This window comes from Dromiciops gliroides, chromosome 2 (genome assembly GCF_019393635.1).
Source record: "Dromiciops gliroides isolate mDroGli1 chromosome 2, mDroGli1.pri, whole genome shotgun sequence".
Lineage (NCBI taxonomy): Eukaryota > Metazoa > Chordata > Mammalia > Microbiotheria > Microbiotheriidae > Dromiciops > Dromiciops gliroides.
In genome coordinates this window covers 689,799,450-689,812,892 of record NC_057862.1, presented here as the reverse complement: position 1 = coordinate 689,812,892, position 13,443 = coordinate 689,799,450, and the positions used below count along the sequence as shown (strand labels likewise).

At 46.9% G+C, this 13,443-nt stretch overlaps 1 protein-coding gene across 1 annotated transcript in view; it reads right to left on the bottom strand.

Moving 5' to 3' along the window:
- Window positions 1–580: 580 nt before the first annotated feature.
- Window positions 581–13,443, bottom strand: part of DGUOK (deoxyguanosine kinase) — a 48,616-nt gene continuing 35,753 nt past the window's right edge. The window contains exons 4-7 of the mRNA XM_043980474.1: window positions 7,921–8,068; window positions 4,932–5,047; window positions 3,488–3,587; window positions 581–2,272 (exon numbers count right to left, since the gene is read on the bottom strand). Of these exons, the coding sequence (XP_043836409.1) occupies window positions 2,243–2,272; window positions 3,488–3,587; window positions 4,932–5,047; window positions 7,921–8,068 (394 nt within the window). The 3' untranslated portion in view covers window positions 581–2,242. The remainder of the gene's footprint in view (window positions 2,273–3,487; window positions 3,588–4,931; window positions 5,048–7,920; window positions 8,069–13,443) is intronic.

The window sequence follows — 13,443 nt, the reverse complement described above, 5'->3', positions numbered from 1 at the left end:
ACCAAAAATAAATAAAATCCCTTTAAAATACTGCATTCTATTTTGGGGGGCAGGCACAGTGCATAAAGCACTGGCCCTGGATTCAGGATGACCCGAGTTCAAATCTGGCCTCAGACACTTGACATTTACTACCTGGGTGACCCTGGGCAAGTCACTTAACCCTCATTGCCCCATAATAAATAAACAAACAAATAAAAGAAATGATGAAGAGGATGCTTTCAGAAAAACCTGAGATGTATATGAATTGTTGAAAAGTAGAGTGAGCAGAATTAGAACACTGTACACAGAAGCAGCAATATTGTTTAATGATCAGCTATAAATGACTTAACTAATTCTCAGGGACACAATGAGTCAATCCCAAAGGACTCATGATGAAAAATGCGATCCACCTCCAGAGAAAGAACTGAGAGTCTTAAAGTAGACCAAGGTAGACTTTAAAAAACTTTTTTGGGGTCTCTTTTCTTTTGCAATACGGCTAATATGGAAATGTTTTCTATGACTGAACATATATAACCTACATAAATTTGCTTACCTTTTCAAGGGAGGGGGGTGGAGAGGAAGAGAATTTGAAAATAAAAAAAAGTCAGAAATTGTTTTTACATGTAATTAAGAAAAAAGTATATGTGTGTATGTATATATGTATACACACGTATCACACGTATGTACACATGTGTGTGTGTGTGTGTGTGTGTAGAAAATTCTGGTCCTTGAGAGTTGTTTGAAGCCCAGACAGATTAAGTGACTTACCTTTGGGCCTAAGGGTAATGTTGGAGGTAGCCTTTGAACCCAGGTCTTACTGGATCCAAGTCTGACACTACTTATCCTACCTCTTATATAATATAATATGAAGGGTGGAACAACAGGAAGAGAAACATGCTACATGTATTTGCTAGAGCCATGTATTTAAATATATCTATACATTTGTCCATATAAACATATGCAATAATAAAAATCAGAATGGAATAGAGGGCAGCTATAGATGTCGAATTGAAAGGGACATCAGAGGTCATCTAGTGCAATGCCCTTATTTTACAGATAAGGAAACTAGATCCAGAGAAGTGATGGGAGCTGGCTGTGGCCACTTGGGTAGTAAATGGTAGAACCCATGTCCCTGGACGCCTTCCTTGTGCCCTGAACTATGACTACAAATTCAGCATTTTTTCCACTGCAAACTCCCTGCCTGGCATTCACAGGATAACACATCTGCTCATGTATATTTGTATTATAAAAGTCATTCATCACAAAGCCTAAGGGGGAAAGAAAGGATGACAGCATCCTGACATGTCCTGTTTCATTGGGCCTTGTGGAGGGCAGAGGTGGAGAAGCGAGCCCTGAGTCCTGGCATGGTCTCCCTGCTCTGTGGTCTCACCCTTGTCAACTTTTTGCCCAACCACTTCATTTATTCTGCCCATGCCCACAGTCAAGAGCTCATTCCTCCTCCCTTGGACCTGGCTCCCTGCCCTAGCATGTCACAGGAGGCTCTGATGAACACAGGCTTGGGTGGGGAGGAACCCATGGGGTGAGAGAAGCCAATGGTCTCACGGACAGCCCTTAGGCCCCTGCCTGCACTCAGCACACGGATGGCCAATGGGATTTATGAAAGCCAGACCTTCCTTTATGGAAAACCTTCCAGGTTTACCAACTCTGACCAACCAAGGATGCCAAAGGACTGTGGAGGAAACACGCTGGGTACTTCTAGTTGGAGCGCTGATGGATACAAGAGGGCAGATGGAGGCCTATTCTCTCTGTGTGTTTGTCCTTGTCTCTCTCTCCTCCCTTTCTTTTTTTGGACATGGAGGCCCTGGATTTATTTGTAATGTATTGCTTATCTTCTAAATGAGTGGGGGAGGGAGGGGGAGAGAAGAGAAGAGGGAGAGGGAGGGGGAAGGGGAGGGGGAGAATTTGGACCTAAAAATAAATTGAAATTAAAGAAAAAAGAAAACGTCTTTCAGAATCAAGGAGAGCTTGGAGGGCTTCTCATTGTCAGGGCACCATGAGATAGCAGCTCAGAGCTGGAGGGCTCTTACGGGACCTCAGAGACCATGGAGTCCAATGTCCCCAGATGAGGAAGGTGGGCTTTGGAGCAGCCGCTCAGGGACACTGAAGAACAAGCCCAAGAGAACCAAGTAAATCTTAGGGGGAAGGGGTCTGGGGCCTGGAAAGAAGGAATCCATCCATGGTTCTCCAAGCTTGTCAGACTCCCAGGCCAGGCCCACAAATCCTGTCTAGTCGGACCATGGCTTCATCTGAGATTCTTTACAAAAGTGTTTACCTGTTGGAAAAAAGAGACAAACAAAAATCAATTTCACATTGTAGCAGCCCTGCACCAGCCCTCATGGGCTAGAGTGGAAGTTCATCGAGGGCAGGGTTGTCTTCATTTGTGGCAGAAGGCCTGGGACACCCTAGGCTCTGAGCCACTGCTTACTGATTGGGCCTGTCATTTCATCACAGTGTGTTTAAGTGACCCTGAGCTACTGAAAGCCAACCCCTGAGAGATGGACGCTTGGGTCCTGAAAAAGCCAAAAGACTGTGTAAGAGCCACGGTGGATGCATCACCCGAGCTGAGTTCCCAAAGGCTCATCACCACTAGGGAGCTGTTGATGACACCCCACAATCACCAGGTAAGAAGGCCTCCGTGACCTATGGTGGCCAATAGCACCCACATGAATCGACTCCTGGCTTCCAGCCAGGAAGGCCGGAGGCATCTTAGCAGAGCCCAGAGGTTTGAGAGAGGAAGGAGAAAACGATGTGTTCAGAGGCTTTAAGAATATGATACAGGGGCAGCTAGATGGCGCAGTGGATAGAGCACTGGCCCTGGAGTCAGGAGTACCTGAGTTCAAATCCGGCCTCAGACACTTAACACTTACTAGCTGTGTGACCCTGGGCAAGTCACTTAACCCCAATTGCCTCACTAAAAAACCAAAAAAAAAAAAAAAAGAATATGACACAGAGCATGACAAGCAGAGGAAGGGCTGGAGCAGAGAACTTGAGCCCAGGAGACCTGGGCCTTGATCCTTTGACAGACAAGTGGGATTATGATGGCTCTGTTGGAGGGAGCAGGAAACTCATCCCCTGCTTCCTCTGACCCAGACATCGGGGCCACAGGGTCCCACAAATAGAGGAGAATTGTCACAGGTTTAGAGCCAGAACGGGCAAGGTGGGATCTGGACAAAGAGCTTCTTGACACCAGACCCAGGCCTCTCCCTTTTCAGGTAAAAGCTCAAGGAGGCCCTGGTATCATTAGGTCATAGGTTTAGAACTAGAAGGAAGCTTAGAAGTCAGCTGGTCTAATCCCCCCATTCTACAGATAAAGCAACTGAGGCCCAGAGAGGGTAACTTATTTAAGTGACTCATCCACAGTCCCTGGATCTCCAGGTATTTGTTTTTAGAGAGCACCCTTTCCCTGAGGAAAGCAAGGGGCTCAGTACAATGTTTACCCCAACCACTACCCTCCTCATTAAGTAGAAAGAGTTAGAACCATGTCGACCTTTGCCATGAGCTCCTCCTGCTTGGCAACGCTCTCAGAGAAATCCTCATTGACGTCCAGCACCAGCACAGGGGCTTTCTTCAGGTTCTCAAAGTGGAGCCTGTGGGATCCAGACACATGGAGGAGGTTAAGAAATCTGGTCTGTCTGGAGCATTTCCAGAAAGGGAGGGGGAGGGGAAACAATCTGGCCTTGGAGTCAGAGGCCCCGGGTTCAGATCTTGCCTCCTCCCATTTATTAGCTGTGTGACCTTCAGCAAACCACTGCAAGTCCCAGAGATTCTGTCTGCTCATCTGTCAAATGGAGGCATTGGATGACAGGCTTCTGTGGTCCCCCCTGCCTCCAAACGTCTGATCCCAGGGTCTCCATTTGGAGAACTTCTCACACAGACAGCAGGGAAACCGGTTTTTTTTTTTTTTAAGTGTTGGAGTTGCTCTTGGGGCCTCCTGACATTGCTGTTGTTCAGTCATTTTTCAGTTGTGTCTGACTCTTCATGAGCCCATTTGGGATTTTCTTGGCAGAGATACTGGTGTGGTTTGCCATTTCTTCTGCCAGCTCATTTTACAGATGAGAAAACAGAGGCAAACAGGATGAAGGGACTTGCCCAGGGTCACACAGTTAGTAAGTGTTTGAGACTGGATTTGAACTCAGGAAGATGAGAATTCCTATGTTCAGGCATACTGCTCTAAGGACACTGCTAAAACCCAAGGCCATTTGGGGAGTTCTGGAAGCTCTCCCAAGGCAGCCCAGAACTGAGGAAAACCCTGGGAGGTTAAGTCTGCAAAATGAATTCCAAGATCGGAACTTCAGGGTGATGCAAGAATAGTTGACAGAAAGTCAACTGGGATATACAGAAAGCCTTCCAAGGGGGCTGTGCATCTCCACACGCCCACTGCAGGGAAGTCAGTCAGAAAGTTCTGGGACCGTTCTAAGTCTGAATCCTGGGGTGGCCACAACCAACCGGTGGGAATCCCAAGATCCATCTGAAGGTACCTGAAGGCCGTCAAATACTTTACAAGTGTGCGGGGATATCTCGTTTGAGCCTCACAGCAGATCGTTGAGGGATGTGCTGTCAGTTGTTTGACAGCGGGGAGATGAAGGCACTGAGAGAGGTGAATTTACTTGCCCTTTGTCATAGATCAGATTACATCTAGAAGGGACCTTAGAGACCACATATAGGCCAACCATTTTACAGATGAGGAAAGTCAAGTGATTTGCCCAAAGTCCCACAGAGCAGGTTGCTGGAGTCAGCAATGCCACTTGGCACTTACTAGATGTGTGACCCTATGTGAGTCCCTTGACCTCAGTTTCCTCAGGGATGGCCATCAAACGCAGGCCATCCTGACTCCAAGGCCAGTGCTCTCTGTCCGCCTGAAATACTGCTTTGACCTAAGTAGTGCCCTTGCTCAATGAGTGACCCAGGGGACAGCTGGGCATTCGACTTACTCAGTCACCTTGTGGATGAACCAATGCTCATGCTGAGCATGGAGCTGTCCGAGGTAGCCCAGCTCAAGGCCCTTTTCTTCAGCCCTGGCTCGCCGGCGAAGTCTCTCCATGCACAGCTAAAAGACAAGCCCAGGCTGGGTGAGTGAGGCGGGCACAACTGGCCCCCCTCCCCCGCTTTCGTCATCTTTGGCCAGGACTGAGTCACGGACCTTTCCAAGTGATCCCAGAATGTCAGAGTCAGAAGGGACCTGGGAGGTCCTGTCTAATATCGACTGGAAAAGGGGATCAAGCCCTTCTAAAATGCTCCCAACAAATGCTTATTCAAGCTCTTCCATGGTGGGAAATGCAACACTGGATAAAGCAGAGCCCAGCCCACTTTTAGGCATATCAAATTGTCTCATGATAAAATGAAATCCTCCCCTCAGTAACTTGTATTCCTTGGCTCTGGGGTCATAAGGTCTGGGTTCAAACCCTGCTTCTGATGCTAGCTGCCCATGTGACCTTGGACAGGCCAGATGCCTAGGATGCAGTTTCTTCATCTTACAGGGAGGCCCCTTCTGGCTCTGGATTTTATTGTCATGGGGCGCAGAGCTCCCCAGAAGTTCTCTGGGGCACATCAAGGAAGCTTCTCCTGGAGAAACTAAACTAGAGGACAGATAAACTAGAGAGATAAGCTGAACCAAATCGGACTGAGCTAGCTTGATTCCTACTCTTCATTCTGGTCTCCCTGACCCTGGGGAGATAAGTTTGGGTGTGGTTGCGGCCTTTGCGTTCTGAAGAGGGATCCCTAGCCACCCCTCACCCTCTAGTCACCACCAGTGGGGGATGGTCCTCTCTCACTAAAGGAACTGTTCACGGGCAGATGGTCCACCCCCATCAGTCCTCTATAAAAGTACCTTCCAGTCTCCTGTTCGAGGAGATTTGGTACCTCTGAGCCATGTGCTTTATGCCAAATCTCCCCATGAAAAGTCCAAGGATTTCTTTCATGGTTTCCCTCCCCCCACCCTTCCCTTCCCTTGCTCCTAAATAAACTATCACCTTATTCTAACTAAGTTTTGTGTGCAAGAGGGTGTAATTCTTTAAAGAGGAATTCCTAAGAACCCCAACTCCTACCCCAAACCATACCCCATTTCCCACCATTACACTATGAAAATCAGACAAGGGGAGAAGCTGCCATCTCACTCCTCATCCACTTCCATGTGAAGCTGGCCTTTCTTCCATTTGAATGTTACGCTCCTTGGGGTAGGGACTCTTTTAGCCCTTCTTTGTATCCATGAATCCTTACTAAATAAATGCTTACTGATTGATTGGCTATTTGATTTTTTGTTTGTTTTGTGAGGCCATTGGGATTAAGTGACTTGCCCAGGGTCACACAGCTAGTAAGTGTTAAGTGGGTGAGGCCGGATTTGAACTCAGGTCCTCCTGACTCCAGGGCCGGTGCTCTATTCACTGCACCACCTAGCTGCCCTGCTATTTGATTTTTATCTGTGTATCTCCATTTGGCGTTTTCTTGGCAAAGATAATGGAATGGTTTGCCATTTCCTTCTCCAGCTCATTTTACAGAGGAGGAAACTGAGGCAAACAGGGTGAAGTGACTTGCCCAGGGTCACACAGGTAGTAGGTGTCTGAGGCTAGATTTGAAGATGAGTCTGCCTGACTCTGGGCTTGGTGTACTAGCCACTATGCCGCCTAACTGCCCATAAAATCACATCAAATATGCATTTAACAAACGTTCAGCGATTGATTCTAATTAGGGTTAGGCTCCAAATCCTGGCCCTGACACTTACTACCTGTGTTTCTTTGGGCGAGTCACTTCTGTGGGCCTCAGTTTCTTCCTCTGTATTAATGAGAGCTCTCTCCACAAGCTTGAAGGGCCATTTGTGCTCCTAGGAGCACCAGCAAGCATTTAAAGTGCCTACTGTGTGCCAGGCGCTGTGTGGTCCTGGGGGTTACAAAGACTAAAAGGAAAATGTCTCTAATCTCAAGGAGTTTACTTTCTAAACAGAGATATGATCCATCAAGCAGTCAATCAACAAACATTCATTAACCCCCCCTACATATCGGGAGCCTAGTTTGGGGCCTGGCAGGCCAGCTTTTCTTTCCAGAAAAGGAATGGCCTTGGGCCTGACTGCTCCCCACTTTCATATTTTATAAAGGAAAGTGAGTCCGTGAGAGTGAAATCGTCTGCCAGTGGGCACAGGACCGATAAGTGGAAAATCTAGGACCTGAAATTGAGCCTAGTACACATGGTCTGGTCAGCTTGGAAGAGGTGGGTTCTCAGTTCTTAGGATCATTATATACATGGCCTAAATCTCAGTTTCCTAATCTGTAAAATGGGGGTGACAATACCGGTACTAAAGTGATTTAGATAAAAGTGGGCTATTATGATGGGAATTCTACTATTTGACTAGCTTTCACTTGCTAATCCACTGCTGGCATTCTGGGAACGGCAATTATTCCCGGACCTCTTTCCTTGGGCTGAGAAGGTAGCATCACAAAGGCAAGGAAGAGAATATTTAATGGAGGCAGGAAAGAGCATTCCCTCCCCCCCCCTCCATTCCCTCCCACTTAGCCAGACTTATGCCCTAGAGCTGTAGGGGAAGCAAAGGCAATTGGGTATAGGCCCCACAGTCCCAGGAGCCAAAAAGGGAAATCCAGGCTTCAATTTCCCAGATGAAGACAACAATTCCCCCCTCCCCCCTCCATCTCCCAAAGGCCCCTTCCCGAGGGCCTGGCTGGGAGGGGCTTTGGTTTTAGAAAAGAAAAGATCTGATTAGGAGGGTCAGTGTTTGTGTTGATTATAAACTCCTGCTCTTAGAGCGAGTTAGAAGGGGCTCATCTAGCTCATCTAGCTCAACCCTCTCCTTTTATAGAGGAGGACTGAGGCACAGGACCAAGAAATAGCAAATGCTAGATTTGAATTCTGGAGCTCTGACTCCAAATTCAGCACCCTGGACGGCTTCCCTCCCACTTTAGTCCTTGGTGATACCTTGGGAGAAGCCTGAAGGTAGATGAAGCCATCCAGGAGAATATGACTGCTAAACTCCTGGAGAAGGAAGGAATGCCAATTCTGATAGACCGCCCACTCGACATCATTTAGGAAGCCATTTTCAAAGAGATTCTTGGCAAAGATGTACCTGGGTGGGATGAGAAAAAAAAGATGGAAGAGCAGGTCGAAAAACCAAGCCAGTGGCAAAAGGGGGGAAAGGCATAACCCCTACCTCCCAGGGTGGTTTGTAAGCATCAAATGGGACAGTATTTGCAAAGCACCATGTCTAAGTGCAATTACTGTTATTGTTGCTGTTGGTCAGAGCAGAGTCTTGAGCCTGAGGCCCCCCTTCCTTATGCAGTGTGCAGTGTTCTTCCCTTCCCCCAGGCTCCCTCATTGGCCAATATTAACAAGCTCTTAAACTGTCAACAAACACTTAATCGGCAGTCACTGAATTCAAGGCTCTGGGACAGGGGCTAGAGATATACAATAACAACCACCACAATGATGAGGACATGATAAGGAGACACTTTGGACCCTGTGAGATTTAAAATTGGATATTAGATCATCATAACCCTAAGTGACCATCTTTGGGTTTTTTCTTGGCAAAGCCACAGGAGTGGTTTGCCATTTCCTTTTCCAGTGTACCACCATTTTAGAGATGGGAAACTGGGGCAAATAGGGATGGAGTGACTTGCCTGGGGTCACAGAGCTAGTAAGAGTTTGAGGCTGGATTTGAATTCAGATCTTCCTGACTCTAGGCCCTGGGCTCTATCTGCCGAACCACTTAGCTGCCCCAAACAGGAGAATCAAAACTGATGTTTATACAATGTGGTGAAATCTTCAAAACCTTCAGCAAGAACCTACTACCTTTTACCCCCTCATCCATTCTTTTTGTTTTGTTTCTTTGTTTTTTGTGAGGTAATTGGGGTTAAGTGACTTGCCCAGGGTCACACAGCTAGTAAGTGTCAAGTGTCTGAGGCCGGATTTGAACTCAGGTCCTCCTGAATCCAGGGCTGGTGCTCTATCCACTGTGCCACCTAGCTGCCCCCTTCATACATTCTTTGCTAGAGACACCAGCCTCCTTGCAGTTCTCTCTGGCTAATCCCCATACCCATGATGCTTCTCTGCCTTCTCCAGCCAGCCTTCCCCATTCCCCTTACTGCCAGAACCTTCTCTCTGTGATTACTTCCCATTTATCCTGTCTGTAGCCCCTTGGTCACTGGTTGTTTGCATGTTGGCCTTTCCCATTGTATCTCTGGCACTTACCAGGGTGTCAGTCACACAGTAGAGGGACCTTAAGACATGTTTATTGATTGACTAACAGCAAGACTCAGTATAAACCCTTTCCACTTCCCCTCAAGGGACTAGTCCCACCCCCAAATACATTTGTATTTCTTTTGCATTAACTTATATGTACATGCAGCTCACCAAAGAGAATGCAAGCTCACTGAAGGTGGCCTTTCCTTTTTTGTCTCTGCATTGACAGTGCTTAGCACAGGAGTGCTCAATAAATGCTTAAAATGAAATAGAATGGGGGCGGCTAGGTGGTGCAGTGGATAAAGCACCGGCCCTGGATTCAGGAGTACCTGAGTTCAAATCCGGTCTCAGACACTTGACACTTACTAGCTGTGTGACCCCGGGCAAGTCACTTAACCCCCATTGCCCCGCAAAAAAAAAAAAAAATGAAATAGAACTTGAAATGATGCATAAAATGTTGAAAAAGAGAACAAGGCTCTGAGTCCCACTTTTAGGTAGCTTACAATGTAATAGGAAGAGGAAAACACACAAATAACTATGAACTTAAGGAAAAGGCTTAACATGGAAAGGAAGACAGAAAACATGCAAAGGGGAGAGCTAGGCAAAGTGCTTGGGGAAGGGAACTGGGCCGCTCACAGTTGGGAGTTCTGGGAAGACTTCATGTTATCCAGAGCATCAGTGAAAACAATGAATCCACCACACACCTCTTCACCCCCTCCCCAGCTGAGAGCAGCCCAAGAAAGTCCAGAAGGGGCCCTTCTTCTCGCTGCCCCCTCCCCAAACAGGGCAGGGCAGGGGGGTATGACCATGTTAAATCTAATTTACTTTAAAAACCCAGTATGTAATAGATTCATGTTTTCATATAATAAACAAGTAGATACATAAAGAAAAAGACTCCCTGGGGGTGGCAACCCCTATGTTTGGCCTTGAAGGAAGGGAAGAATTTCAATGAATGGACAGGGGTAGGAAAGGGAATTCCATTCCAGGCCCAGGGGAATTGCATCAGCAAAGATGGGAAGGAGGAGCAGAGATGATAGGACAAAGACAAGAGGCAGAAAAGACAGTTGGAGCCAGCTAGTGGAGGTCCTTGAATGGCAGGTTCAGGCATGTGGACTATACTGGCTAAGCAATGGGGAGTGACATAATTAGGCTGGGGACTCAGGTGTGAAGGGTAGAAGAAAGAAGGGGCAGATTGAGAGCAAGGAGACCAATTAGGAGGCTATGACATAAGTGTAGGGGAAAAGAGATGAGGGCTGAAACAAAGATGGCTGCAGAGGAAGAGGAGACAAGGGGAGGCCAAGGCATAACAGACAGAATATGGCAGAGGACTGGAAGTTGGGGGGGGATGGGAGGTAAAGGGCAAACACGGCTGCACCTTATTGACTTTGAAGACACTGAGGCGATGAACAGAAATCCAGAAGTTTGTAGTGTGAAACAGGGAGAGATGAAAAAGCATTATCAGGTGCTCCATTATTTGTATTAGGCATTGAGGTATACTAATATAAAAACAAGACAGCACAGCAATCAATCAGTCAATCAACATTTATTAAGCATTTACTGTATGCCAACCACAGCAAGGCAAAAACAGGTTCTGCCCTTGGGAAGCTGATATTCTAATGGGAGAGTAAACACCTAAGTAAATAGAGAGGCACAAGATAAAGATAGATTTGATAGAAGGCAACTTTAGAGGGGGAGGATGGTTCAGGTGGAGGGTGGGGAATATGGGGGGAAGCACACACAGTGGCCAGGGAGAGGACTTTGCTGTAGGAACTCACAGTGGTGGAGAATGGGTCCACGGACCAATCCAGGAGCCAGCTACTTGCCAAGCTGAGTGGGATGTGTCAGTGGGGTGTCCAGATGGCTGTATTCAGCAGGAGCAGAGTTCTGAGGGTCATTTGTCTACAACTGAAGCTATGGGGGGGGGGTGGATTGGGATTCGTAAAGAGTAGAGAGAGAAGAAAGAGACCTGAGGAGTCAGCTATGCAAACAAAGAATGGTCCAGTTCACCTCACCCCACAATGGTGTCAAAGCAACGTCATGGAAGCTCGGGGGAGGCCAGTCACAAAAGGGAAGGGGGCATCCATGAGTCCTAAAGAGAAGTCAGGGAGGCAGAGTACAGATTGAGAAACTGAGGCAAGATAAAGTGGCAGTCATCAAAACTACTTGGTACTGGCTAAGAAATAGAGTGGTGGATCAATGGAATAGGTTAGGCACAGGAGACACAGTAGTAAGTGACTATAGTAAACTACTGTTTGATAAACCCAAAGACTCCAGCTTCTGGGATAGGAACTCAGCATTTGACAAAAACTCCTGGGACAACTGGAAGATAGTATGGCAGAAACTAGGCACAGACCAACATCTTAGACCAAAATAAGGTCAAAATGGGTACATGATTTGACATAAAGGGTGACACCATAGGTAAATTAGGAGAGGAAGAAATAGTTTACCTCTCAGATCTATGGAGAGAACAATTTATGACCAAACAAGATAGAGAATATCATGAAATGCAAAATGGATGGTTCTGATGACAATAAATCCGCAAAATAAATAAAAATGCAAGTCATTCCCCAATTGAGAAATGGTCAGGATAGGAACAGGCATATGAAAAAAAATACTCTAAATCACTATTGATTAAAGAAACTGAGGAAAGGAAGATTAAGGGACAGTGATCTAGGGCATGAACCCAGCTCTTTTGGCTCCAAAGTCAGCTTTCTTTCCATGACATCATGCTATGTCTCAAGGAGGAGATGACAGGTAAAGACCTCTCCTGGGATGCTGCCCCCACCCTGGTGCAGGCCCTCATCACCTACTGCCTAGATTATTAAAATAGCCAGCTGGGGTCTCTCCCTGCCTCCAGTGTGTCCCTACTATAGTCCATCCTACACTCAGTTGTCAAACTGATCTTCCTTAAGTGAGGTCTGCCTGTGTTCTACAACAAAAGCTCCCTATTGGGGCAGCTAGGTGGCGCAGTGGATAGAGCACCGGCCCTGGAGTCAGGAGTACCTGAGTTCAAATCCAGCCTCAGACACTTAACACTTACTATCTCTGTGACCCTGGGCAAGTCACTTAACCCCAATTGCCTCACTTTAAAAAAAAAAAAAGCTCCCTATCACCTCTTGATCAAAAGTAAAATGCTGTTTGGCATTCAAGGCCCAGTCTCCTCACACCTTCCTCCCTACGTGCACTCCATGATGCAGTGACACTGGCCTCACAGTCTCCTCCATGCTGAGAATGCTCTTCCTGCCTGCTCATCTCCATTTCCCTGATTCCCTAAATTCATTCGGGTCTCAGCTAAAATTCTACCTTCTGCAAGAAGGCTTTTTATAAGCCCCCTTTTTAACCTTTCTTTGTGTTTTTGGGTTTTTTTTTAGTGAGGCAATTGGGGTTAAGTGACTTGCCCAGGGTCACACAGCTAGTAAGTGTCGAGTGTCTGAGGCCGGATTTGAACTCAGGTCCTCCTGAATCCAGGCCTGGTGCTCTATCCACTGTGCCACCTAGCTGCCCCTTTAACCTTTCTTTGTAACCCCGATACTTAGCATAGTGCCTGGAACCTAGTTCTGCTAGATGCTTAATACATGCTTACTGACTAACTAGCCTGACTTAAGATATTTAGGGTAGTAGACAATTCAAAGTGAAAGTAGGGAGACCTTTGGAAAAGATAAGATTTGGAAAAATCTTTTAAAATTCAGATATCCAGAGCGGAAAGACATCTTACCATTAAACTCAACTTCCCCCTTTTATGGCTAAGGAAACTGAGGCCCAGAGTGAGTCGCCTAAGTTCACCCCCATAGCAAACAGCCCAGGGATCTGAACCCATGTTCTGTGCCTTCCGAGTCCTATGCTATTACAGGGAAAAGGAAGGACTCTGTTTATGAGATATAAAGAAAATGAGCGACCTCTATCAGAGAATGCTCAGCACCTGGGCAGCAGCATCTCCTGTGGCTTTCAGACATCCCCATCTCAATCTGCGCCCATGGTTCCCTCTTCCATAACTCCCCATTTGGCAGTTAAAGGTCTTTGCAACCTGACACCAATCTACCTTTCCAGCCTCATCACCAACTACATGACCCTACTGTATTCTTCAAGCATGATACTCCATCTCCCAACTCTTTGCCTTAGCACAGAGGGAGTGAATTTCAGGTGTAGAGATCAGCCACCGCAAAGGCCTGAAGTTGGGAGATGGAGTTTCCTTAATGCGGAAGTACAAGTCCAGTCTAGCTACGTGTCTTCCTTATCTAGAATGTACTCCCTGGGGGCAGCTAG